The following is a 27,111-nucleotide window of genomic DNA, read 5'->3' on the forward strand; positions in this document are numbered from 1 at the left end:
CCGGCCGCGCTGCATGATGTCATTCATCAGCACACACTCACACATCGAACGGGTCAGACCGCGCGCCTGTTTACATTAGGACTATACTCAATACTCATTCTGTACGCGGTGACTTCACGGCGGCAACCCGTGACTGTGATTTTATTTAGTAATTTATTGTACAAAATAGTTAAGTTATAAAATGGCCAACAACAGGGCCGCAAAGTCTGGATTTGCAGCAGAGGCACAGAGAAAGGTATGTAAAAAATTCCTGTATACATATATCTTAAGTTTAATGAGAAGTTTAGCTAACGCAGCATAGTTTTGCGAATCGTGTCATAGATATTGATTGGGATGCTGGGTGGTCCAGATCGGTTACAAGGACTCGGCCGTGACCTATATTCATAAAATTATTATATTTATATAGTTAGAAACTTCTAAAATATTGTCCCTATCCAATTTCTAACCAGAATGTAGATAACTAATGTTATTACCTTTATAACATTGCATTTATAATTGGTTTTAGTAATAAAAAAAAATACTAAGAGTAAGTTTGATTAAAATATTATAACATTTCCTACCCACACTAATAAATTAACGTTACACACATAGAACACGAGGTATCCTAAATGGCCGAAAAACAGGTTTAAGGTTTGCTCAATATAAAAAATTCGAGTAGGTACCTAGGTATAACCTCTACAGGTACCCGTTGTGCCTGGTTTAGCTTGATGACATAGTTTGGAATTTTACAAGATGTTCAAACGTTCAACGATGTATACCTAAACATCTGAACTGTATCATTTATTTGAATGACCGTTAGCGAATTCAAATAGTTTAACGCGCTTACACCCATTACGTTAATTAACTCCGAGCGATATTTTTTTTGTCATAACTTTGTAAACAATTTTTATTAATTTATAATTAATTAGATATTAATTATAATGTTACAATACTAGTTATAATTTTATCTCATTAGGTTTGTTTATGTACGACTTATTTTAAATATCGTTAATTCTATATTTTTAAAAAATATACGTTTACTCAAAATTTAATTCATTTTCGTTACAAAGATTATTGAATACTTGTAAATAGGAAGCTGTATTATTCTAGAAGTGTACAATTATCTGTTTTACAAAGAACTATAATAAGTAATGATGTAAGAAACCTAAACGTGACAAACAATGTAATTGAAATGACACAAGGATTGTTTCATCAAATATTTATCAAGAACTTATTTAAACAGAAATGTATAATTTAATGTTAAAATTATTAAGACAATTACTAGTCAATTATTAATAGACGATAAAATATCAGCTTACTCAAAGTGGCGCAGCGTGGTTCTCCGATATAAGGCCTATTCCCAGCTGTGGGAACGATGTTACAGTTTGTATCGACACTATAATCGTCTTATGGATTTTAAATTTAAATATTTTGAACTAGGCATTATGTTTTGTTGGCTTCTATGATTTCTCTCTTGTCTTATTTCTTGGGTAAGTTAAATATGCTTGAAGATTCTTTGTGCTTGCCAAGAAAATACCACCGTATCGTGTACACAATGCCGAGGTTTTGCATTTTAAAGAACCTAGATTTATTTGCATTCATATCATGCCTGACTCGCCTGAGGCAAGGTGAGATTATGAAAGTTCTGGAAATCCTAACTTTACCTTTACACATAGGAACTACCGATTCAAAATGAAAGATTATTTTTGTGTTGGATAAGCCCTTTTACCGAGGAGTGCTAAGGCTATATAATAATTTAGTACGCTGTTTTCCTTAAACTAACGCAGGTGAAACCACTCGGGCACCGCTAGTTTATAAATAAACATAAAATTAAAGTGAAAAATATACGTGTTATCAATATATTAACGTGTCAATAACTTCTAAAACTAACACGTACAAAAATGAGTTTTTTTTTTTGGAAGTTGATAACGCACGTTTATAGGAGTACCATTATCAGCAGGTTCATGAATTTTATATAAAACGAGAAAACTTACTAAAATAATAATTTCTAGTTTACACATGTCTTACTCAAAAATGTAACTATGTCATGGGTTATTAAATAGGTAATAGCTTTCCGCCCGCGACTTCGTGCGCGTGGATTACACGATTTTTGCTATTCATTTTTCTCCCTTTAAAATTTATCCTATGTCACTCAAGGATTTACGTACCATTCTCCTAGTGAAAGATTTATTAAATTCAGTCCTGTGGCTATTACAAACAAAAAAATAATTTCCTCTTTATAATGTTAGTAAATACAGGCACCAATATATTATATCGCATTTCTCATTTCGGATTTAAAAAAAAAAATGAAATTTCGATACGAATATCAGATATTTTTATTTTTTATAGTGGCTAGAATTATTTTACGTTACATGACTGTAAATTGTGCAGCCTTCTTAAACATAACCAAATACGGTCATCGACCTTAAAGTTTTGCCTTAACATACGTGTTCAATTTATATTTAAAAAGCGAAAAGGCAATAACCGTTTATTATGGTTGTTTTTTTGGTACAGAGAGTTAAAAATTTGTAAGAAAAAATATATGCTGTAATCAGTAAAAGGTGATTTTAACGGCAGTTCATCTCTTCCTGCTGTCGTCGTTCTGGGTCAAGGAGAATCAGTTAACAGTTCCCGACCGGTTTTTGTTAACAAATTAAGACTTTTTATGCATCGATGACGGTAACTGTAAGCAGCTTCGATTCTACGAAGTAAAATTATAAAAAAAAAAATCTATTAACACTTCTATCTCTAAATCTTAATATAAAAATATACATTACCTGTAAGTAGTTTAAAGATAGAAACACACGCTTATCGCAAACCATAATTATCAAGTCACAACCAAAGTTCGTAATTCTAATAATTTAATTTTAAAAGAAGTACTGTTCGAACTGCAGCTTTGGATTACAGAGCCTTAAACTTAATAAGCATAAGACATAGTTTTCTTTAACTGTTGATAGATGATCACAAATATAGATTAGGAAACGTACGTAACGTAGTTACGTGTAGATGCTTTAGTTGATGATATGGCTGTAGTAGCTAAAAGTCTACTGGATAAATCTATACCTCTCTATTTCTCACTTCTCATATCTTACACATACGTATATCAGATATTTTTTATAGCATCTAGAATCTAAAAGTCTATTGGGTAACTCTAAAGAAATCATTAATGCGTTTGAATACTTTGTTTACCTTAGTAATAAATAAAAACTAACATATTGTATATACGGTGATAAATCAAATCAAAATTACCCACTTTGGACACTTGGTCTATATACCATTATAATGACAAAAGCTTTAACCTATTTTTTTTCCAAACACAAAACAATAGGTATATACAATAAATGATAATTATAGATATACAAACAGCGACAGTAAAGTAATCTCAATCTAGTTAATTTAAAGAATATTTATGCAAAAATGTCTTTTGCAGGAAACGTAACACTGGAATAACCTTATTATTTGTCGATGAAACAAATTAAAATTTATAGGTTTCTGTCTGTAACAAATTAATTATTTGCTTTTTTTCTAAACTTCATAATTTTATCTTTTTCGCTAACACAGATTTGATTCGTAATTATAATCTTATTAATTTAGTAAGAAAAAATCAGTTATTATCTATATGTATATTAATACGTGAAGCAAAAACTTTGTACCCCTTTTTCGAAAATTGTGCGGACGGAGGAGTATGAAATTTCGCACATTTATAGTTTATATAGAGAAGGAATACAGGATCCTAATAAATATTTTTTAATTATGCAAAAAAAGTACATCAAATCAATAAAAAAACTTTACACACACTACCTTGCATTTGACACACATATATGCACTCGTTTGTTTAATTTTTAAACTTATAATTTAAATTAATTATGGTCGAATTTCGACCATTGAGCGGCCACTAGTAATAATAAACATGGGTTGCAATTACGCGAAATCCATTCAATGTTAATTTGTAATCTGTGACTGGATTCGCACGAGAGATTTGTTTCATGTTTTTTATGGATTGGTGATGTTCAAACTTTTAGACATACAAATAAAAAAAGAAACAGATGTTCAATTAGTGTCAAAGAATGTATTTTATAATAATTCAAGAAGACGATGAGTCATAAAAGGCACGGTTGAGTTACAACACCAAACCGCGCCTTATATGGTATGGCCTTTACGCTGGACGTATTTATAAGGTTTAAATATAAGATAAACTGGATGGTAGACCATATGTTCGAGATTGAAGCTGGACTAAATTTCTCTTTATAACATTGATTTGCCTATTGTTATTCGAGTGTATGACGAACTGTCCGTGCGAAGCTGCAATGGCTACGTTAAATAACATGTTTGCTTTAATAATATAGGTAAATATTATCACTCAGTGCCTACGTTTTTATATATTCATTTAAATCATACACTCGTCAACGGTTTACCATTACATGTTGCTCAGATAAGTTACATGGACAATGTTGCAAAATTAAATAACCTCAAACACTAATCCATATAAAGTACACATGTTTCTTTAAGATGAACTAACTAAAATGTCTATATTATGTACATATACTTGTTCCAGAGTGTTCTTTACTGCTTTCTTTTGATGATATCTAATTTACTTGTTTTATAATTATTATGCTAATGGTTTCTAATTTACAGTTTTAACAATCTAGTAACATTGCATTGACCGTGTCGGACGACATGCGGCCATGCTCGTGCTGACCCCATTCCTGATTCCTTTTTGATCAATGGTAGACGCATTGTAAACGAATTACAGCGCAAGGCTAGTTCTTGTTGCGATTATACCTCGTATCATGAAGCCTTACACGCATAAATAAAATTTAATTTATAATAAGTTTCATTAATGCTAATGAGAGTATAGAAATCTACGGTTGAAATCGTTTGAAACTACCGTTCTGATAAAATCCGTTACTGTTGAGTCATAGATATTTGCGTCTTAACAGTTAAGACTTTATGTGATTTAACGAATAGGCTTGCATCTTAACCATATACAGATTGACTATTAAAGAGCTCTTTCAATTGCTTTAGTACATAATCCCTATAACATCAACGACCTATTATACAAAAAAGTTTTAATATATCATAGTATAACATTGTGACCTTCTTTAGCCACAGCTGTGCCAATAATACACGTACTCGAAGATCTATCTGAGAAACTACTTAATAAAAATGGATTTGTTAGTATTATATAATAATTTAAATAGACGTAAATTTATTCGTATTTCATATTGTAACTTAGTACTTGTTATTGTTAATTACTAATTAATAATTACAAGATATACCTCTTACTTTTGTACTTATTAAAAAAAAAGTGTTTAAACGTTGCTACAAAGAAAAGTATTTAATTTTTTCGACGCATGTTTACAAAAATGTTCAAAGGGGGCAAAGCAAACAAGAATCCACTTCCTCTGTCTCCTAACACAAATTATCTGGGGGCACGGTAGTGCCCCCGCCAAGACGAGCCAATAAAAAAAAAAAAAAAAACGAAAAGCACTACCTATCTTTTCTCGAAGTGCTTCGTCGTTTTTTTGAACCCCCATAACTTGGGTTTGGATTATACTAGATAAACAAAATTCTCGGAATGTAATGTCAATAGTGAACTTATTAAACATATAAAGTTTCAATTACATAGCTCTTATACTTAAGATTTTATTGATATCTCAAAAACCCCGATTTCGTCACTCACTGATGATCATCAAAATTCTTAGAGTACTTCCTGAAGTCCCAGAAAGCTGAAATTTGGTATGTAAGCTAGTATTAGTACACAAACAAGAAAAAAATTCTAAAACTTGGAACTTTTAACCCCCAACCCCTTAAACTAGGGGATGGAAGTTTGTATGAGACTTCCGCAAATTTTGATGCTAGAGGTCTGAAAATTGATATAGGGACTCCTAGTTACTCCTTGTTATAAATAATAATAATAAAATACATAAAAAATAAAAATCGGTTATTAGTTTAGGTCGAAAATTTACATTGTGTAATTTTGGTATTTAAGTTTTGGCGGAGGTCCGTTTGCATATCAGTTCAACATAAAATCAAAAGCAGCGTGCTTAAACCGAATATGGTGAAGATTGGATGATATTTATGGTATAAAATGTGTCGGAGGTAAAATGCAGCTATAATATTGTCATAAGCAACTTACAAAAAGAAGTGAAATCCCACCAAAGACATTTTCATGTAAAATGTTGCCAAGACGAGATCATATGGATCGCACTGTCAAAAAGTTATCAGATCTCATGTAGAGCCAAGCTTCTAACTCTACACGTCCTAACTCTACAAGTCCTAACTTCACAAACTCTACACCTTAGTCAAAATATGCGGCTTGGCCGTTTCGTTACTACCAGCTGCCGATGTTGTAGATGACTACATTCCTGTCTCATTTATATATATATGTATATATATATATAAATGAGACAGAGAATGAGATATATATATATATATATATATATATATATATATATATATATATATAGTTTCTCTTTTTATTTTTATTCGTATTATATGTATATCAATTATTCTTCTTTTTTTTAATAGAACTATTGTATAAAAGAAAAGTAATAAACAGTGAATAAATTTTTCACCTTACGCCCACGTGAAGGTAGCGAAACGGCCAAGCCACATATTTTGACTAAGGTGTAGAGTTTGTGAAGTTAGGGCTTGTAGAGTTAGGACGTGTAGAGTTAGAAGCTTGGCTCTACATGAGTTGTTAATTACTAATTAATAATTACAAGATATACCTCTTACTTTTGTACTTATTAAAAAAAAAGTGTTTAAACGTTGCTACAAAGAAAAGTATTTAATTTTTTCGACGCATGTTTACAAAAATGTTCAAAGGGGGCAAAGCAAACAAGAATCCACTTCCTCTGTCTCCTAACACAAATTAGATAAGGCTTCGGAATATTAATGAAAGGAGCAACTATTTAACGATCTTCTTATCGGTCACTCCCATCAGCAGTTGTTGTTAAGTATACTGTCCTTTGCGTACCTATACGTTAACGGCGTACAAATTCTTTACGTACAAAATAAAAAATCAAATTGGATGGTTTTCTCACTGCAAAGCTTTATTTAAAACTATTTCTCCTAATTATGTATTAAGAATTTCAAAGAACTTAAATATTTAAACAAAAATTGCATTACTTAGAATTATTTTTCAATATTATTTAGAATTAATAAAAATTATTGAATCAGTCGTAATTTGTCACTTATGAATAACATACCTACTTCGAAAATTTTGTAATGACCTATTTCTCAAAGCGACTACAGTTTCTATAAACAACTAGCTGACCCGGCGAACTTCGTATCGCCTAACACAAACTTTATCGTATGGTATTAAAGTTCAAATTGACTTTTAAGTATTATCACAAATCTTTTGAATGGGAGTATAGAAAAGTGTTGTTTTTAGACTTTTTCAGGAAATTTTAATTTTTTTTTTAGAATTTTTCTCTCCGTAAGAACCATCCTCGTACTTCAAGGAATATTTAAAAAAAAGAATTGGCGAAATCGGTCCAACCGTTCTCGAGTTTTGCGCTTAGCAACACATTCAGCGACTCATTTTTATATTATAGATATAAAGATTAATGTGTCATCATAAATGACTTTACATTCTAAATGTGTTCTGAATACTAAGATTATTGATAACATTGTCCTAAAGCTTAATTCCATAAAGGAAAACACTATTGGTATTCTTATTAAACGAATGAAGAGATCCGTCTGTGAAGGCTTACTTTGAAATTAGTTGCTTTTTTGTCTGAGTTTCGTCTGCAAAATCCTGAGTCACCTTGAATCTTTTATCGATTGCGTCATCGTGCGCATGAGTTGATTTTGTGTATCGCGATTCCAAATAATTATACAATGACTGTTTATATGTAATTGTATAATAACTAATAAATTCATAGAATCGTATTGAGGAAAAAAGCAAATTTCAAAGTAATGAAAAATAGTATTAATGACACATAATCGACCTAATAATTAGACAATTTTTAATATTATATCAAGCTGTACAAAATTCATTACTTATAAAGGTCATTGTCCTATTTTCTTTCTTATTATCACGTCGTATTTTTATAAGGTTCCTAGTTACGCATATCCGAGAACTATCGTATCATAATTCATAGCACAAATGATGACAAGCATGTAAATTTTTTTAATGAAGCATCGTACGTATAAGAAACATACGTATCGCTAACACGATATTGACACACATTTTTGATACGATTTTTTTTTTAATATTAAACGAATGCATGAAATTGTAAAGTTATTCTTTGCAGTTTAAAAAAGTTTGTATATAAATGAATACGGTTAGGTTTTATTAATTCTATGTAACTTTAAAATGTTTCAAATTATTTATTTGTTGGAAACTTAAACAGTGATATCAATAGTAATGTCAACATTCAAAAATTTACTCCTACGATGGATGTTACGGTTAAGTATTGACACACCACTACCATGTATTTGACACACACACGCATATTATACTTTTTTGTTGACTGTCAGTCTGTAGTTAAATTGAAAATTTAAAAAAAAAGGTACTTTATTTTCATAATATCTTGGTTTTCTTTAATTTAAATTTTTAATTATGGTCGAATTTCGATCTCTGGGTGCTCACAAGTATAAAGGGAATAAACCCCGTCCTGTCATAGTATGACAGTTCATAATTCTTTGTTATTACCTATTTATAGAAATGATTATTCATCTGAAACTTTAATTATTGTGTAATATTATATACTTCGTAAGATCAGGTTTCGAGGCAACTTTTTTATACATAAAAATATGCATGTCAAACCACGCAGTCTAAAATTCTGTAGCTGAGAATAAGAATAAAATTATCAGTTAAATAAATATCATTCTTTTTTTAAACTTGTATTGGGTACACGTTGTGCATTCAATTCTTTTTTTTATATATATATAATTTTAAATGTAATTTATAGCTTTAACATTTTCTCTCTATATTATAATTTACTCTTATTTTGGCACAAGGGGTTGCTGTGCAAAATAAAGTCATTGTTGCCTCACCCTTTCTTTGGAGTACTGAAATCATACATTTCTGATAGAATATTTCAGGTGAGAGAGAACGATTCCACATCGAAATTCTACGAGATAACGGCAGGCGTACCGCAGGGCTCTGTCCTGGGACCAGTTTTGTACACTATATACACGTCGGATTTACCACAGGGCTCGGACGTTACTGTTGCAACCTTCGCGGACGATACAGCTTTATTGGCGTCGAGTGAAAGTCCGACTGAGGCGTCATCTATACTCCAAAACTCTCTTAACGAGATAGAAGAATGGTTGGCCAATTGGAGAATGTCAGCTAGCACCACCAAATCCATTCAGGTTACTTTCACGCTTCGCAAGGAGAACTGTCCACCGGTCACCCTGAATGGCACACAGCTCCCACACCATGACACTGTCAAGTATCTAGGCATGCATCTTGACCGAAGACTCACCTGGAAGAAACACATTCTAACGAAAAGGGATGCAATCAACCTAAAGTTCAAGGATCTCCATTGGCTTATGGGTCGAAACTCAAAGCTGAGCATCGACAACAAGCTGCTCATCTACAAAGCCGTTCTAAAGCCGATTTGGACCTACGGCATACAACTGTGGGGAGTAGCGAGCGCCTCTAATTTGATGGTACTACAAAGAGCGCAAAATGGCATACTACGGCAGATGTCGAACGCGCCATGGTTCCTCAAAACCTCGGAACTCCATGAACTGCTCCACATTACAACCATCAAAGAGGAAGTAGCTTTCTCGTGTCGTAGATACAAAACACGATTGCAGAAACACCCAAATCAACTTGCGGGTCAGCTGACGATACCGGAAAGTAATCGCCGTCTGAAAAAGCGACGGGACATGTTTGACGATGAAGACGGCTGGTCAACCTGATTGGCTGTAGCATACTAGAGGGCTGAACTTCGATGGGAGTTGCACCCTACACATGATAGACCGACACCGCATCTGCTCATGGCCTACCAGCCGATTGCATGATTAAAACCAGAAAAAAAAAAAAAAAAAAAAAAAAAATATTATAATTTACGTTAAATCTTTATTGTACAAATCGTTTGTACATTTTATTTCTTAAACACAAAATACACCTAAAGAATATAGGTTATTTAAGTTTCTTTAATCGAGGTAACTCAGATGTTCACCTCAAACATCTGAGTTACGGTGCAAAATGTGATTCATCTGGCTTTTCCAAAAATGGAAGGTATTCGCTCTTTGACCTATATTCATAATAACAGTATTTCGATTCTTTATAAGTATTTATTGGCTTGTAGTTTTTACATTTTAATATAACAATAATGATTTATTTCAAGATTATGTCAGTAAAAAAAAATGATCCATGATATTGTAGCAACCGTTAGTAAATAAAAGAAATAAACGCCTAGCATTTAACGGCCTCAGTTCCCGCCCTTGTCGGCGGTTCAGAAATATACACATTTCAAAGACAAACACCCAAACCACGACGAACAGCTGTATGACCTGTCCAAATGTTACAAACGTTAATACAAGCTGGGATCGGACCCATGACCGCCATCACAACAGCCGGTGCTTTGACCTCTTCACCAACGCGTTTTCAATACTTCGAAATGATTGGAAGCGTATTATATAAATACCTATTCATTACTTCATTTGAAATAATTTTAGCACTATCATATAAAATGAAGAAGATATGAAGATAAAAATCATTATGAATTACCTACTACACTACTAACATTACTACTAACACAATTACTTACTACATAACACATTATATAATGAATGTTTCTAAATATGTTTTATTGGTGATTGCACGATACTTGTGTAAATGTACTTAGTGTTTGACAGGTATATATTAATGTAGATTAAAAAATTATAATGTTATTCACAGATATATAGAACGCACCCTTAAAATATACGTTACACAACATAAAACGTTACAGACAAAGATTCAATCATTCAGTCGTTACACTATAAACTTAAATTTAAAAATTGAAACGATTAAAACTTTTGTTTTAATCGCGAATACAATACACACTTAATACATTGCCACTTTTTATAGAAACCTAAGTAGCTCGAGGGCAATAAAGTAAATAATTTATATGCTTACAAGTTAATGATAAAACGACAGTGTTCGACATCTCACGTCATATTCTAATATTATAGGACCGTAGTGTATTTTAAACTTGATAAATTTAGGTTCACTTAAACGTGTATGTTACCTTTTTTGCGTTCGAAAGTATTTCTACTAATAAAATTATGTGCATCTGAAACAATATGAACCATCTTGTCTTTATATAATATGCGTTTTGTAAAAAGATTTAAACCTAAAGTAAATAAATATCATTTGATACTACTAGATACTGCTTGTATTTAAGGCATTATTGTTATTTTATACAAAAGCATTACTTAAATTTATATATAACATTGGCCTACATTTGAACCGCAGATGTTGCGAAAAGCTTGTTATTCCCATATGTGAAATATTAGTGCTTAACTCATATTAAAAGAACATTTAATCTGTAACACCTTCGAGAAGAATTATTCTATTTAAAAAAGGTTTAAAGTTTAATCTTCTCTCTTTACCACTATAGATTGGCTCTTTTGAACTTCGACCATTGAATATTTAATTATTATTTATCCTAATTTTTACCGCCAAACTTAGCTCAATTAACTTGTGTACTATATCACGTAAGTAATATGTCTTTTTAAGACGCTTCTTACGATTGGTATTTTTTGGCGACCAATTTTATTATTTGTATTAAGTATATCCTAACTGTTAAGAAGTTTCATAGCTTTCGTCTTCATTATCTAGTGATATATTGATTTAAAAAAAAACTGTGAATATTTTTCAAACAATACCAAAGCCTATAATGATTCAGAACTTTTCTCGATTTTCTAGATTATTCATTTTTTAAGTATTTTTGTTATATCAGTTTTTCTATTCTGCACTGAGATAAAAATAGGATGTTTTGTGACACAGTGACCACGTCACCTCCTAAGTCAGTAAAACAAGTTAACATAATGTAAGTACAAAGCGACTCGCGGAAACTATGGAATTATTTATTTCAGCATAAACATTATGACGGTTAACTGTCGTAGTTATTTGTTCTTATCAGCATGACCTTCAGCTGATCAGCTCCGCGCTTAGAGTCCGCGAAACTTGCATAATTTCCTACGGTAGCTTATTGTATACAATTTTTTTTCTTTTGTATAACAAATATGCCGTTCATAAAGTTGATAATGCACAAGTATACGAGTAGAAAAATATGTATAAATGTACAAGAAAAATCTTTACGAAATTTTAATACTTGAATCTTACCATATTTTAAATTTCTCTTCTCTGTTATAATATAGGTATACATGTTTTAAATAACTGCTATAGGCCGTAATAGGGTAACTGTTATACTTTCAACGGTACAATTTGATGAGCATTAAAATTAAGGTAGCGTATAAGATATTTAGAAACTCACATACGTTCACAGACATACACTCACACACATTAATACATACAACTTAACCTTGAAAACGGAGCGTTCCTTTTTTAGGCCGCTAGATAACAAGGGGTTCGTAAGGAGGTGAATAAATTAATGGCTTATGACGTCACAGCGTGTATTAAGTCATAGCCAAATAAGCGCGTGTTATATATGCTAATTTTAAAAGGAAATATCAAAAAAAAGTTAAACGAAAATTGAAAAAAGATAATGTGTTTATTTAACGTTAATCATATACCTAGTCCTATTTTTATTTTATTTTTATTTAACGTATTTAAATTTAAACTAATAAGGTTTGGCGCAAAATAAAAATTGTTCATTGTTCTCTTCTTCCCTATACACAAACAAAATATTTAATTAATCCTTGAATTTACTTCAACAACGATGTCGATAGAGTCTCATTTCGTACAGCAAGTTTATAAGCGAAACCCACCAACATGAATATTTAGTACTCTTCTATTTTTAATGAGGTGTTTCAAGGGGCTCAACGTCAGTCAGCTTGTTGAAGTTTCAACACGGCTTTGCGTATGCTGAAATTTTATGGGATTAATATTGTTAAATATTATATGTATAAAACTTTTCCTGCTGGTCTGGGTTTTATCTGTGGTATACACAATTCAACGAAAATTCGCCGTAGATAACCTAACATAAAATAATAAAAATCTTAATATATCTACAAGCTATCTAATTGGTTGTAAAAATAAGTTGCTGAAGTTACTAACATTTGTTTAACTACCCTCAAAATCGTTTACTTTTTAACTGACTTCAAAAAAGAAGAAAGTTCTTAATTCCACTGTTTTTTTTAGATTACCTCGTCACTTTTGTCACCGGGTGTACCGATTTTGATAAGTCTTTTTTTACTCGAGAACCGTCGGCTGAAGCTTGCGATGGTCCCAATTAAATTTAAGCTAGATTGATTACTTTTTCTGTTATACATTATGATGGATATTTAATTAACAGTTTTTTCGACTAGCTGCGTTATATACTTAACGATGTATATAGAAGCTGGAATTTTTTCGTTTGTGAGCAAATAATTATTTATGTATGTAAGTGGTATTTATTTATGACAGCTGCAATATTTATAGGCAGATACTGTATACTTCTTACACGTGTGTACGAATAACTTTAATAATTTTATTAACCAGTTAGCCAACCAACATATCAAAGCCGCACAACAAAAGACAACGTTCTATGTCAATACAGACCAAATGAAGAACCAGCTTCGTTTTTTAAAATTCTTGAGGTATAATTTCTCCTTCGTGTCGTCTACTTTTAAGTGACTTTGGCGAAATCATCCCTGCTCTTGGCTCTTGTGTAAGCGATTAATTTTTAGTAAAAAAATAAAATAATCTGCTTCTTTGTTTGAATAGCACAGAAGCATTCATTTGACCCTTTTCCACGCTATCTTAAAGGCTTATAATGTCCTAGTCTGCTGGTTACATTATTAGTCTTTTTATTGATAACTATTATATTATATGCATGTCGTGGTGTTTGTTGCCAAACTCCTCCGAAACGGCTGGACCGATTTTTATGAAATTTTCTATGCATATCGGGTAGATCAGACATCGGCCAACATCTATTTTTCATACCCCTAAGTTTCGGGGGGGGGGGGGATTAAGGGTCATTAATATTATATAATTATGGCAAAACAACGTTTGCTGGGTCAGGTAGACGTATTTATAAGGCCTATGACAAAATTTCTTAACTAACGAAGTAATGAAATAAAACAAAGATCTGCGCTGCTTGCATACATTCAACCTAAAATTGAATGTCGACATACATACCGCATACACATAGAAATATGATACTGCCATTGCCGTTATGAATTTACAACGATAACTACATTAATCGTAACCGTCGAATAATTTGTTAGTTTGACGCATTGTGAATAATTTAAATATTTCCTTTCTGAAGCGTTAGGCATATAAAACGTTTTAGTGCTTCGTCATAAACATGAACAGATTATTTTTCATTAAAATTTAATGTTACATAGATTACAATGTTTCATGTGTTACTGGTTACGTATGTGGGTATGTAATGCGTTAGTGTTATTTGTTGTTAATAGGTACATACATTTCATACAAAATCTTTCTTACATGCGTACATAGCGTGCGAAAATGTACCTTAAATGAATACCATCAAGTTGTTATTGCTTTGCAGCTAGGTGCGATGAGCCACCTTACAGGAAATAGGAACCAAAGGCACTTCTTTTGATTAACGACATCTTTATGTCGAAGAAAGCTCTGCCATACACATTTCAACAGATAAAAAAACTTATTATTAGGTATTATATGATACTGTCATATAAACGAAGTTGATAATCTGTCTTTGTCACACGATTGAAATAGGAGAATCGGCCTTCCGATTTTCTTACATATTTCAAAGTTACAAGTCTATCAGTAGCTATTACGACTGGCCCTTTGTAACCAACTTTCAAAAAAGGTAAAGGTTACTCAATTCGACCGTATATATATATACTAGCTGACCTGGCGAACTTCGTATCACCTAATTTTTTCCTGAAATATAATAATAACATAATATATCAAAATAAAATATAGCCTATCTTTCAAGTTGGATCGAACTACACATGTGTGCGAATTTTAGTATAATCGGTTAAGTGGTTTAGGAGTCCATTGAGGACAAACATTGTGACACGAGATTTATATATATTAAGATATATTAATGTATGTTCGGAGATTTTGATAATTCTAAGTGTGGTACCATGATAAGGAAACCAGGATCTGATCATGGGATCCCATAGAAATCGAGGCAAACTCGAAAATCCGCATATTTTTTTACTGGGTGTACCGATTTTGATAATTTTTAATTTAATCGAAAGCTGATGTTTATCATATGTGGTCACATTTAAATTTCATCGAGATCTTACAACTTTTGGAGTAATCTTTGATAATGCGTATTTACTTGACTAATTTTTGGTCTACCTACGTTGTATTACTTGTCGATATACCTAATTGAAGTAGGTTTTTTTTTTTCGTTTGCCTGCAAACACAATTATTGAAAAAAAAGCTAAAGATTATATCAAAATGGTAAATATACATTCACGTTAAAATACATTTGTTTGTGTAGTACACGCATATAGTTTGATAGTTAATTTTTGAAGTGAAACTTTTTTTGGCGCCTGAGGGTAAATTTTTTACGGATGAAACGGCAATGTATTTGTCGATGGCGCTGGAGCGGATATCTAAAGCTTTAGATTTGTATCAAATATAAACGAGACTTAAAAATCAGTTTGCCAAAGAAGTTTTACTTATGACATGTGCACTTTGTACGCGCGCACTTTTTTTATGCTTGTAGTCCTTCCAGCAATTTTTTTTTTTTTTTTTCAAAAAAACACGGACTGAAGCTTAAACTCATCACGCATACATTACTGCAGATCACGTCTCAATATTTCTGTCAAAACATACAGGCTTACCATCACTGCTTGGCACAACATACAATTTTAAACAATTTTATTATTAAAAAATTATGTATCACTTGGTATAATTAGATTTCGTGAGTATTACCCAATTCACGTGTTATATCCAATGGTCACGAATTTTCGCTAGTTATTCGTTAACACATAAATTAAAGTTGTAGGTGACCGCACCCTTGTGAGTGTGTATTACCTCATAACATTTTGCAATTACTTAGGCATTATGGACTATCTACTAGATTGGACTAGTCTTACTTCCTCGAAGACAATATTGCGTTCATGATTTTTTGTAAATCTTACTTTTGAAATAAGTAAATACTGCGCAGATGATTTTTAAACTATAATTAGTAAATTTCTAATGGTGAGATTTGATAAAATCAATTATTTGACTACAGAATTTAACTATTACTTTAAAACGAACCTTTTCTTCATAATATATAATAGATAAAGATCGTTGAGAAATGTAAATAGTACAATGTTTTGTTCGCTATTCACAGTGCATTCCAGTAGGTACTATTGTTCAGTGCACTATGTAATAGTACCTCCTATCAATTTTAACTGTTTTGTAAAAGCATTTTATGCAACTAGGAGTAGCATTAAACTTATGCATTTCGTAGCAATTATTGAACGTGAAATGAATTTAAGCAGAAGCACTTAAATGTGTTTTAAGCTCGGAGTCAAACGCATTGAAACCGCAATTAAGTCTTATTGTATGTACGTATACATGATATCGTATTTCAGGTACTAGCTGTGTTCCGCGGCTTCGCTCAACCCCCCTAATATGAGGAAAAAAACTTACTAAAATATTATATAGTCTTTCTCGGTAAATGAATTGTCCAACATAAAAAAAATCAATTCGAAGTAATAAACTTTCTGATATAATATAAAATAGTTTCTGAGATTAGCGCGTCCAACAAACAAACAAACTTCAGATTTGTAATATCAATGTAGATACATACGACGAAATTTTTTAAAGGTCAGAAGTTGAGGAGAAGTTAGAGATAGTTCATGTATATGTGTGTAACAACGCTGATTTATGTTATGGAAAATTTTAATTACAGATAAACAGCAAATACAGTGAAGAATTGGCGGAAGAGTGCTTAGAATGGATCAGACAGATCATAGGAGAGCCTGACAACACGTCCGGCGACATGGACAACTTCTACGAAGTGCTTAAAGACGGAACAATCCTTTGCAAGTGAGTTGATGCTAAATGAACTATTGATAATTTACTATTAAAATATTTATAAAAAACAAAAAAAAATCAGTTTTGATTATACTCTTATCATAACTACAAAATAACAAACCATAAACACAAGTAATATAATTGTGTTTGCGCGTAAACGAAAAAAAAAAAACCCTGGGTACTTCAGTTACATCGACAAGTAATACAACCTTTTTAGACGAATAAATAGTTAAGTAAGTACGCATTATTAAGGATAACTGAAAAAGTACTTTTCAGTCTCTAGATCAATTAAATAAGACCACAATTTAGAATATCTTTATTTTAAATCGTTAAAAAGGTTTTACTTCTTTTTTTTTCAATGTCATTTACTTTTTTTTTAATAATAAAGTAGACAGAGGTACTTTATTTTACGTGCTTATTGGTATCTTTTGTGATTCAGATTTATTTGAACTAAACATCAAAGCAAGTGTAAATTGCAATAAATTAGTAACGTACCAAAAAATTACGCCACTCCATTGCTATTCCGTACATCCCGTATTCGCATGCATACTACAGGTTTCTGATGCAATTTGAAAACATAGTTTTTTTTTATTATAGTATTCTAAAACGACCACGCTTTTGTAGTATTTATCGATCTAACCAGACACAGGAATTAATATACGTTAATAATTATTTACAGAATTTGCTTATTTAATAGATAATTTTACAAAAAAATAATAATTGTTTACTGATATACAAAAATACAGCTCAAACATTTGACATGTTATTTAATACGAGTATAGTTATCATCAATTTATTTAAATTATTTGGAAAACAAATGAAAACAGTAACAAAAACTAAAGGTGCTTTACGTATAAAGTTTTTTATTTTATGCATTGTGCAGATGCTTTTCGCAAAATTATCGATAATTTCTCTCAAATCGTGGGTTCATGTTCTGTCGTAAGTCCTTTCTATTTGCATCGCTCACTAAGAACGATATTTGACGTGTTTATTTACCAACGTCCGAGATAAGGAAAGGCTGGCCCACTTACATAGCAAGTAGATATCTAAATATTTTTCCATTTAAGGCCGTGACTGATATTCTTAGTTGTATAGATTTGTCCTGGTATTATTCCATGCACTCTTTATTTATTCTGAACACGTTAATGGAAACAATGTACCTATATAGTAATATATCACTATCGGGTATATTGATTCAAATATAAAATTGTTTTAATATGTTGTAATCCACTTTTACAATATTTTTTAACTTCCGCACCGCAGAACATTTAATATTACATATGTATTAATCATCAGATTAAAAACCACAACAAACATAATAAGGATTTCTTTTAGTTATAGTTGCCATAGCAGTACATAACTCTATTTCAGTAACCACTCAGTACCTGTATATTTTAAACTTTACAAATTATTATATTTCGGATTTTACAAGGGAGGGGCAAAAACAAATAAACAAACTCAATAAGTAAGTAGCAGGTATAAATTAAAAATGCAACTTTTTATTTACCTTCACTACATTTTTCTTACGCTGGAAAATCCATTTACGCACTAACCCCGCCGCCGAGCTGGGCAGCGGGAGTGTGGGGCTCCCGGCGGTAGGTGCAGTGGCGGACTACCCACTAAAAACCAGCGGTGTCCACCTTCGTCGCCCGTGCCGGGGTCACAGGAATCCAAATTCGTCTGCAATCCCCGGCGGCATTTACCTCAACTACCTACATACACTACTTCTATAATAGCTTGCGGAGACTTTGACTAAATCTACCTCTAATTTTCTTATAAAAATCTAAAATATTTATAGCGTCGAGTCAAGATGGGGCTAGGGCTACTATGGGTACGCCCATTATGGTTCTAAAGATGAGTGTAATGTATAATATGTAACTGTAAGTAATAGGAACCTTAGATGCGGAGCTGTCATAATTCAGAAATTTAAACACAAGATAAACTGAATAATAAATAAAACATAATTTAATCTCATATTAAAATCGTTCTCCTTCAAAACAACATTAACAAGCAAGTAAAATAATTTGATATGGGTACATTTTTATTGTCTGATGCAGCAAATTTGTTAGTTAATATGATCTTACATCATCAATGATTCTTTCTCCATTTCTTAGACATAGTGGGGTATGGTAGGGCTGGCATGTCTGTGTAGAGAAAAGTCCCTCAAAAATAAAAGACTAAAAAAAGCAAGTAAAATATTGAGTGATTCATACAATTCTAGATTATTATCGTAATGGTGCCTAATACATATCCAAATAGTACTTAGTTATTATGGAATTCAATAACATGTTGATCCAACAATTTTCCTTTGTTTTTAGCGAAAATGTAGTTAAACGTAGGTATGTCACAAGATAATACTTGCCTGGTTCTACTTAAATAAAGTCGTAAACATTATTTTCTATTGAATGAATCAGTACCTAATGAATGTACCAGTTGTATGTTTATAATAACTAGTACTAGTGTTCGCCCAGCGGTCGAAATTCGACCATAATTAATTTAAATTATAAGTTTGAACATTAATAAGGTTCTGCTGTCAAACTATAATTCTATAATATTGTATTCGATAGTACCGTCGACCAAGAAAGTGGTGTACCACCCTAACGTTGAATGCCGCTTGCAGATTCTTAGGTGATAAGGATTAGTTTCGCTTGCAGATCGATCTGACAACTTCTATTACCATCTTTATCTGATTGTTGATAACTATATTATTTATACCTAATAGAGTTTAAAATGTCATGTATAATAATGACGTATAAATAATATAAATACTTATCAATTGGGTTTACGTCATTATTATGTCTCTTTCAATAATATCTTTTAATAACGAAGCTTGTTGTAATTTGCGATGACCAGGAAACTAAATCAAAACTGGTACATCACTTTCTTCGTCGACCGTACAGTATACCTATAACTTTCTTATTGATAACTGAGGAATATTATTTGGTATCAAGCATAGGATTGTATAGCATTTTCATAATAAATCTGTTGATTGTCAGTAACCAGAACTCGTATTCGTAACCGTAACAGATATAAGTTTCGAATCCAAAAATTTAAATTTATTAATCGAAAAACAGTCATGATGGCATATTTTACCTCCTGCTGTATATCCGTAACTAATTGCATGATAAACTTCATCGACATCAAATCGAAAAATAAAAATAAAATAATACATAACCTATTTTCAGACTCGCGAACAACTTAAAACCTGGCATCGTGAAAAAAGTCAACGAATCAAAAATGGCGTTTAAATGCATGGAGAACATTAACGCCTTCCTCGAAGCGGCGAAGCAGTTTGGTGTGCCCGCACAGGAAACTTTCCAAACTGTCGACTTATGGGAGAGACAGAATCTGAACTCAGTGGTTATATGCCTACAGTCTTTGGGTAGAAAGGTATGAATTTAAAACTACTAGCTCTTGAAATAAGGTTGAAACTTGATTGTATATTTTATAGTGACACGCATCTTTGCGCTGTCCTCAATATGTTTTATGCTTTACTTTGTTTTAAACAACTACTATTATTCAATTTTATATGAATAATTGTGTTTGCTCGCAAACGAAAAAACCGACTTCAATTACATCGACAAGGAATACAACGTAAGTAGACGAACAAAATTAAAAACAAACGCAGTAGTCATCCTTACGATTTTCGAGGGTTTCCCTCGATTTCTTTGGGATTCCATCATCAGATCCTGGTTTCCTTATCCCATTATATATCTTCTTTCCAACAAAAAAAAGAATAACAAAATCGGTTCATAAACGATGAAGTTATCCCCGAACATACATAAAAATATATATATACGGTCGAATTGAGTAACTTCCTCCTTTTTTGAAGTCGTTTAAAAAACCTGTAAATGCTAATTTATTACAATACATTCAGAAAACAAAGTTTTAATTTTTTTTATATTTTTGTTTTTAAAAATAAAATCAAAAACCTCAAAATCCTCACAATCTTATTTTAGTATAAAGTAGATATTTTTATTAATAATTGCATGTGTTTTGTATTATTTAATTTTACTTTATCATTTTAGGCGGGACATTACGGCAAGCCCTCAATAGGACCGAAAGAAGCTGAAAAGAACGTGAGGAACTTCACCGAAGAACAGCTGAGAGCTGGACAGGGAGTCATCTCCCTACAGTATGGCTCCAACAAGGGCGCTAATCAAAGCGGTATTAACTTCGGCAACACAAGACATATGTAAATGTCTAATAGTGCTGTCATATGCTGTCTTTCTTCGAAATAAGTATAACTTAATGTTAGAAGAGACAAAAATATTTCGTCAACTTTAATAATATTTAATTGACCCTTATGTAGACTCAAAGTAAAAGACGATTTGGCCAAATTTTGGTAATTTTTTTTTAAGTCGTTCCGGTAGATTTTAAATTGTGCTAAGAAACTTAAGCCATATTCTTAAACAGAGAAAACTAATTAATTTTTAAATATTATATTGATTCAAAAGTTACGTACAATGAATCTACGTATGAAATAATTGTTATTAAAACGTTAATAATAATTTATGTTCAAATTAATTAGGATTTAATGTGATTTCATTCCGTTTCATTCCATTTTTTGGATTTTTTTTTAAATTTCTATAATAATATTGACAAATGTAAGTTCGTTTTGTTCTTACTTAGTCTAGTTATAATTTAATATACTTATTCTTTTATGTAATAAATTCACATATTTCCTATGTAATTTTTAATAACGTGCCAATGAGTGCCGTGTGCCGTGGAGACTTAAACATAGTTTTCATCGAAGTATAAAAAAAATTGTTCATTTATTTAAAAAAAAAAAAAATTGTGCCTTCCAAACCCATAGGGTATATAGTTTTTTGTCGAAGGTGACTAACAAAGAAAAAAGCTTTTAACTCTATAGTCAAGGATTCCTTGATTGTTTAATTTATTTAAAAAAATAACTATTCATTCCATATTATATTTATTCTATTAGTAAGTTGTGATTAACGATTTTATATAAAACATCTATTCTTATACTTATTATATTTGAATGCGTAATTTACGTAAGTTTGTGTAAGTTTCGTGAAACAAAATGACACTGTGGAAATACGTAGAATATATAAGTAAACTAAAAAAATTGTGTTTTATTTTACTTTCTACCTCTTAAAGCTAAAGTAATCGTTCTTACATTTAAATTAAATTAAAGTTTTCCATTTCTCATTGATAAAATACGATATTCTTTTCTTATTTCACTCGAAAACAAAAATACCTAAATAAAGTAATATTTAAAAACATTTAAATGAGGACTTGTGAGCAAGCTATATATTTTTTTTTTTTTTTTGTATTTGACTACTACCTTGTGACCATAGCTATGACTGAACTTCATATTTAAAGAAAAATGTCAAACTTTTCTAATTTTTTGTTAAGTACTTCAAAAATTAGTTTTAAATGGAAATCAGAAAAACTACAATTTATCAGATAAATCTAATATTACACTTAACGATTATAATTTACCTCAATGTCTGCATGTGAATCCCTACAAATTCAACTATTTTTATATAAGCCTTTTAAATGTACAAGAGATTCTACGTAGATGTAATCCACCGAACTGTAATCGGACTATGTAATAAATGCAGAATACAAATGCATCGGTATAAATTCAATCTTATTTGATGATAAAATGAAGGTGATTTAATGTCCTAGTTTTATAGAACAACTTTTTTCTTACTAATGTTAAGTTTTTTCGATTACCATTAATATATAAAAAATTACAGTTCAAACAATGCGCGATATATTTAGAAAACTATAAACCTATTCTGGCTCACCCGCTATCTGAGGAAGCCAGAATGTTGTATAAAATTGTGAAAGTAGCTCTTAAGCGTAGAAAGTATTAAATATTTTGTAAGACCTTTGAGGGTGGCATCGTCAGACTGACGAAATCCTCCATAAATAATAAAGATTAAAAAAAATAAAAAATTAACCTATTTCAGCAGAAACGGTTATATCTATCACGCGCCGAAAATTAAGCCTAAAATGATCTTATAAAATAAACATAACTGTTTGCGTAGTTTAAAATAGTTTCGTTAGTAGTTCGTTGGGCGTATTTCTGACATGCAATAGTACAAATAAAAGTAAAGCTGATTTTATTCAGTTGAATAGATACAGTCTAATACTATTTATAAGATTAAACTAAATTTTATTGTTATTTAGTTAACTATGCCATTTCAGAATTAGCACCGTTGTAGAACGTAAACATGTTCTTTTGTACAGATCTTCCATACATTCACATTTTTAATAAAAGAAATGTGTGTGCGAGGGGTTTGTATTATATTATTTTAAGAACATGGATATCTTTTTTCTTCTTTTTACTGAAACGTAAGTAATGTTATAATTATTGTTCTAATATTATTCGATTTAAAATTATATTCATTAGATAAATAAGTGTTGTTGTTGGTTTGAAAGAAGATGTAGTGACAAAAATTGAGAAAGGTATGCTCGGATGGTTTGGTCATGTCGAGAGAATGAGTGAAGAACGATTGACGAAAAAAGTGTATAAGGTGAGTGTGGATGGAAGGGTTGGAAGGGGTAGACCTAGGCGGACGTTCCGAGAACAAATAAGGGACGTCTTGATAAAAGGCCAGGTCAAGAGAATCTACATTCCGAATCGGTGATAGCTTCACAATAACTTGGTATAATTAATTTCAAAAATTTCAAATTACTTACCTATTTAAACCAAGTTATTTTGATTTTGATATTTTTAAATTATTTTATTTTTTTCTAATTAGATCTAGCTTAGAACACGATATAAATTTTTAGTCGACAGAGAAACGAGGGTGTAAGCATTTCAATTTAAAAGGTTTCTTGTATGTTAAGCGTATTTCGCCGTTAAGTGCCTGTTAAAATATAAAAGCAACATCTATGTAAGTACCTAATTTATTGTACCGGTAGTTAGTCAGTCAGTCATTCTGTCAGTTCTGCCGATTGCATTCTACGGATGTAGACCTCCCAAGTTCACGCCAGACATTGCGGTTTTTACGCAATTCTTGTCCAGCATATACCGGCGATCTTACGAAGATCGTCGTACCAGCAGGTAGGAAGACGTCTGATACTGCGTTTGCAAACATTTAGTCTCTACTCCAGGACACGTCTGCTCCAACGGCCATCGGTCCTACAACACATAGTAATTTAGTCGGCTATGTCAGTTAATTTCGTTCTCTCGCGGATAGTCTCATATCTATCTTATATTTGAGAGAAATCCCAAGCATAGAACGTTCCATTGCACGTTGAATGACTTTGAACCTGTGGACCAGTCCCTTCGTCAGTCTCCACATCTCGGCTCCGTATGTTAAACACACGGGCAAACGCATGGCTCGAAGACTTTTGTCTTCGAGCCATGCGAGCCATTCTTGTATAAATAAATAGTTATTCCATCGGGATCGGTAATCTGGTTTGCTCTATATATCTGTTGATTAATTGTCTTCATTTAGTTTTCAATAATTGATTGATTGGTTTAATGGTTCTCAGTTTCAAATAATTATACCTCTCGAACGCCACCTTTTGGGTCTGTGGATAAGACTCTGTTACATCGCCTTTTGGCCACGGTCTCATACACAGGTCGAGCAACTATAGTGGTGGGACTACGTCGGCTTAAAGGTTTACAGCCGCCAGAAGCAAAACGATCGCGTGGTGTGCTTTGCAACGAAGACAGAATATTTTTTTTTTTTCGAAATGACTGTTGCTGTTGGCCCTACTGGCCTTTACATCGTCACCGGTGAGAGGGGCCGGGTACTGAAGACGGCGCCCTTTTCGGCGGGCACGGGGGTGACGTTCGTCCTAAGGGTGTCTCCTAGCGAGATCGCACCTCGGCTTAGAACGTCGTTGGGATGGAGGAGGCGCTATGCGGAGCGCTGCGGCGAGTTGTGGACGGTCGATGCGCCTAAGCGTATCCGAGCCGTCCTAAAGCGGGGGACCTCATCTTCGCCGGCGAAGGCGGTGCGTGTGTGTTTTATGAGTGGGTGTGTTACCTACGAGAGGGGCGTTGGCTGCGGTTATCCTATCGTTGGGATCTGTCAAGACGTGTTTAGGACGTCTAAGTCTCGTCTGTACGTTTCCTCTACCTACGTAGGAGCAGGCGTCTGCTACAAGAGGGTTGGGGTGTTGGATTGCTCTCTCAAAAAACCTTGAAGAAAGCTTTTTGAGATGCTTGGCGATTGAATCGATCTCAAAGTCCTTATGGAGGTCGACGTTACGTACGTACCACGGTGAGGCCGTGGCCGTGCGTAAGAAGCGGTTCTGCAATGAAGACAGAATAGCATTCAGTCTCTTTTTATACCACGCGGCACGCATTTATGTTTTAAAATATAACCAATTACAATGAAACGTCACTTAATTTATCCAATTACAATGAAACGGTCATTTAATATAACCGATTACACTGAAGAACGACACTCAATGTACCGAATTACAACGAAGCGTCACCACCACACCATATGACCGCACACAGCCATAGCTTTTGCCTTTTTTGTACTCAATGTTTCGTGTCTCTGTAAAAAAAAAAAACAGATTATATCGTTTCATCTCTAATAAAATATTTTTCCAAATAGTGGCATCAATACACGGATAATCGCGAATCCTTAAAGTGTTTACTGCATATTATATAACTGGCCACGTTTTTTTTAGAGTGAAGTAAATTATTCTTCCTTATTTACATTCTGATGAAATAAATAGTTGACCCGGCGAACTTCCCACCGAATCTGAAATAAATATATTAATATGTCAAAGTTCAAGAACTCAAACTTAGCATTAGCAGAAAACTAATAAAAAAATCATCAGCCACATGGTCTAACTTACAACTATGATTTCTGAATAATAATCGTTCCATAAACAGATTGTAGTTTAGAACTAGTTGTTGGGATTGTTATGTTTACAATATATACGTGTATTGCCCGCTGTGTTGCATTGATTTTTTCAGGGCCGGTTGAGCATCTTACCGAGATTGGATATGTTCAAGTAATACGCTGAAAGCTTTAAATGTACAGTGAAATGCAGAATTTCACCATAACATTAAGTGAAAAGTAAGCCTTAGGGAACACGTTTGGTTACAGGGACGGGGGGGGGGGGGTCGTCTTAAGTCTTCGTCAGGTAGTCACTAAAAAATCTCACACTTTTCAAGGTATTTTAAAATATAGCGCTTTTTAAACTCACGAGTGGCAGCACTAACGTACATATGCCAGAGCGTCAGCTGACTAAAAACTGACAGTATACCGTGCAGAAAAGTATGGTTAGAAAAAACGTGTGTACCACACCACTGAACTAAAACTTCTCTAGCTCGGTCTAACTAATATCTCCCTTTCAACTTCCGTTCTTCTCGTCCGATCTCACTTTTTGTAATGGTCTCTTTATGCACGAACCAGCTCACTCACAACTTTCAGTCAAGCGTGCGTGTAGAAGTTTGACTTCAAAAATTATTTAAAGCATTATTTTGAATTACTACGTGAAAACTCAAGGGGGAGGAGCAGATCTTAGCAAATACTACGGGTGGTCTCCAAGGGGCTTAAAAAATGGTAAAAGTATAGTCAGTCATGATTGCACTGCTGATCAAGGAGGGTGCAAACACACTGTTCATTTTTGATATGGCTCTTTAAAAGAAGTGAGGAACCTGCCACAACGTCAATAAAAAATTTCTGTCATTTTCAATCTGTAAATAAATTCGATTTTTATAGTACTTATATATAAAGTTAATAATAAATATTTTTTAAAAAAATTAAGTAACTATATAGCTATTTTTACCGAATAAGTAAAAGTAACCTACTCACGACTCAACAGGTCGATATATCAATCAGAAAATGGCAGCTTTTATTAATAGTTACTTACATCAGCATCGTCTTCATACACATACCTATTTAGTGCTTTTAGGGTCAATTTAATCCAGCTTCATTAGTTTGCACTACTTGCTCCTTGTTGGTTTATATATATTATTTGGTACACAAAAAAAATGTGGTGTCATGGGACACCAGGTAGGAACGAAGTTCCTTCGGATAGTATAGAAGCAACACAATTTGGAAAAAAAATGTTGAATTTTATATATA

General features: G+C 32.4%; 1 protein-coding gene across 1 annotated transcript; it reads left to right on the forward strand.

The window, feature by feature from the left end:
- The first annotated feature begins 26 nt into the window (after nucleotides 1-26).
- On the forward strand, nucleotides 27-21,759 carry LOC123656822 (myophilin). The gene is made up of 4 exons (XM_045592443.1): nucleotides 27-235; nucleotides 16,947-17,083; nucleotides 20,257-20,461; nucleotides 21,100-21,759. The coding sequence occupies exons 1-4, from the start codon at nucleotides 182-184 to the stop codon at nucleotides 21,268-21,270; spliced, it is 567 nt and encodes a 188-aa protein (XP_045448399.1). The 5' UTR covers nucleotides 27-181; the 3' UTR covers nucleotides 21,271-21,759.
- The last annotated feature ends 5,352 nt before the right edge of the window (nucleotides 21,760-27,111 follow it).

The sequence above is a fragment of the Melitaea cinxia genome, chromosome 10 (assembly GCF_905220565.1).
Source record: "Melitaea cinxia chromosome 10, ilMelCinx1.1, whole genome shotgun sequence".
NCBI lineage: Eukaryota > Metazoa > Arthropoda > Insecta > Lepidoptera > Nymphalidae > Melitaea > Melitaea cinxia.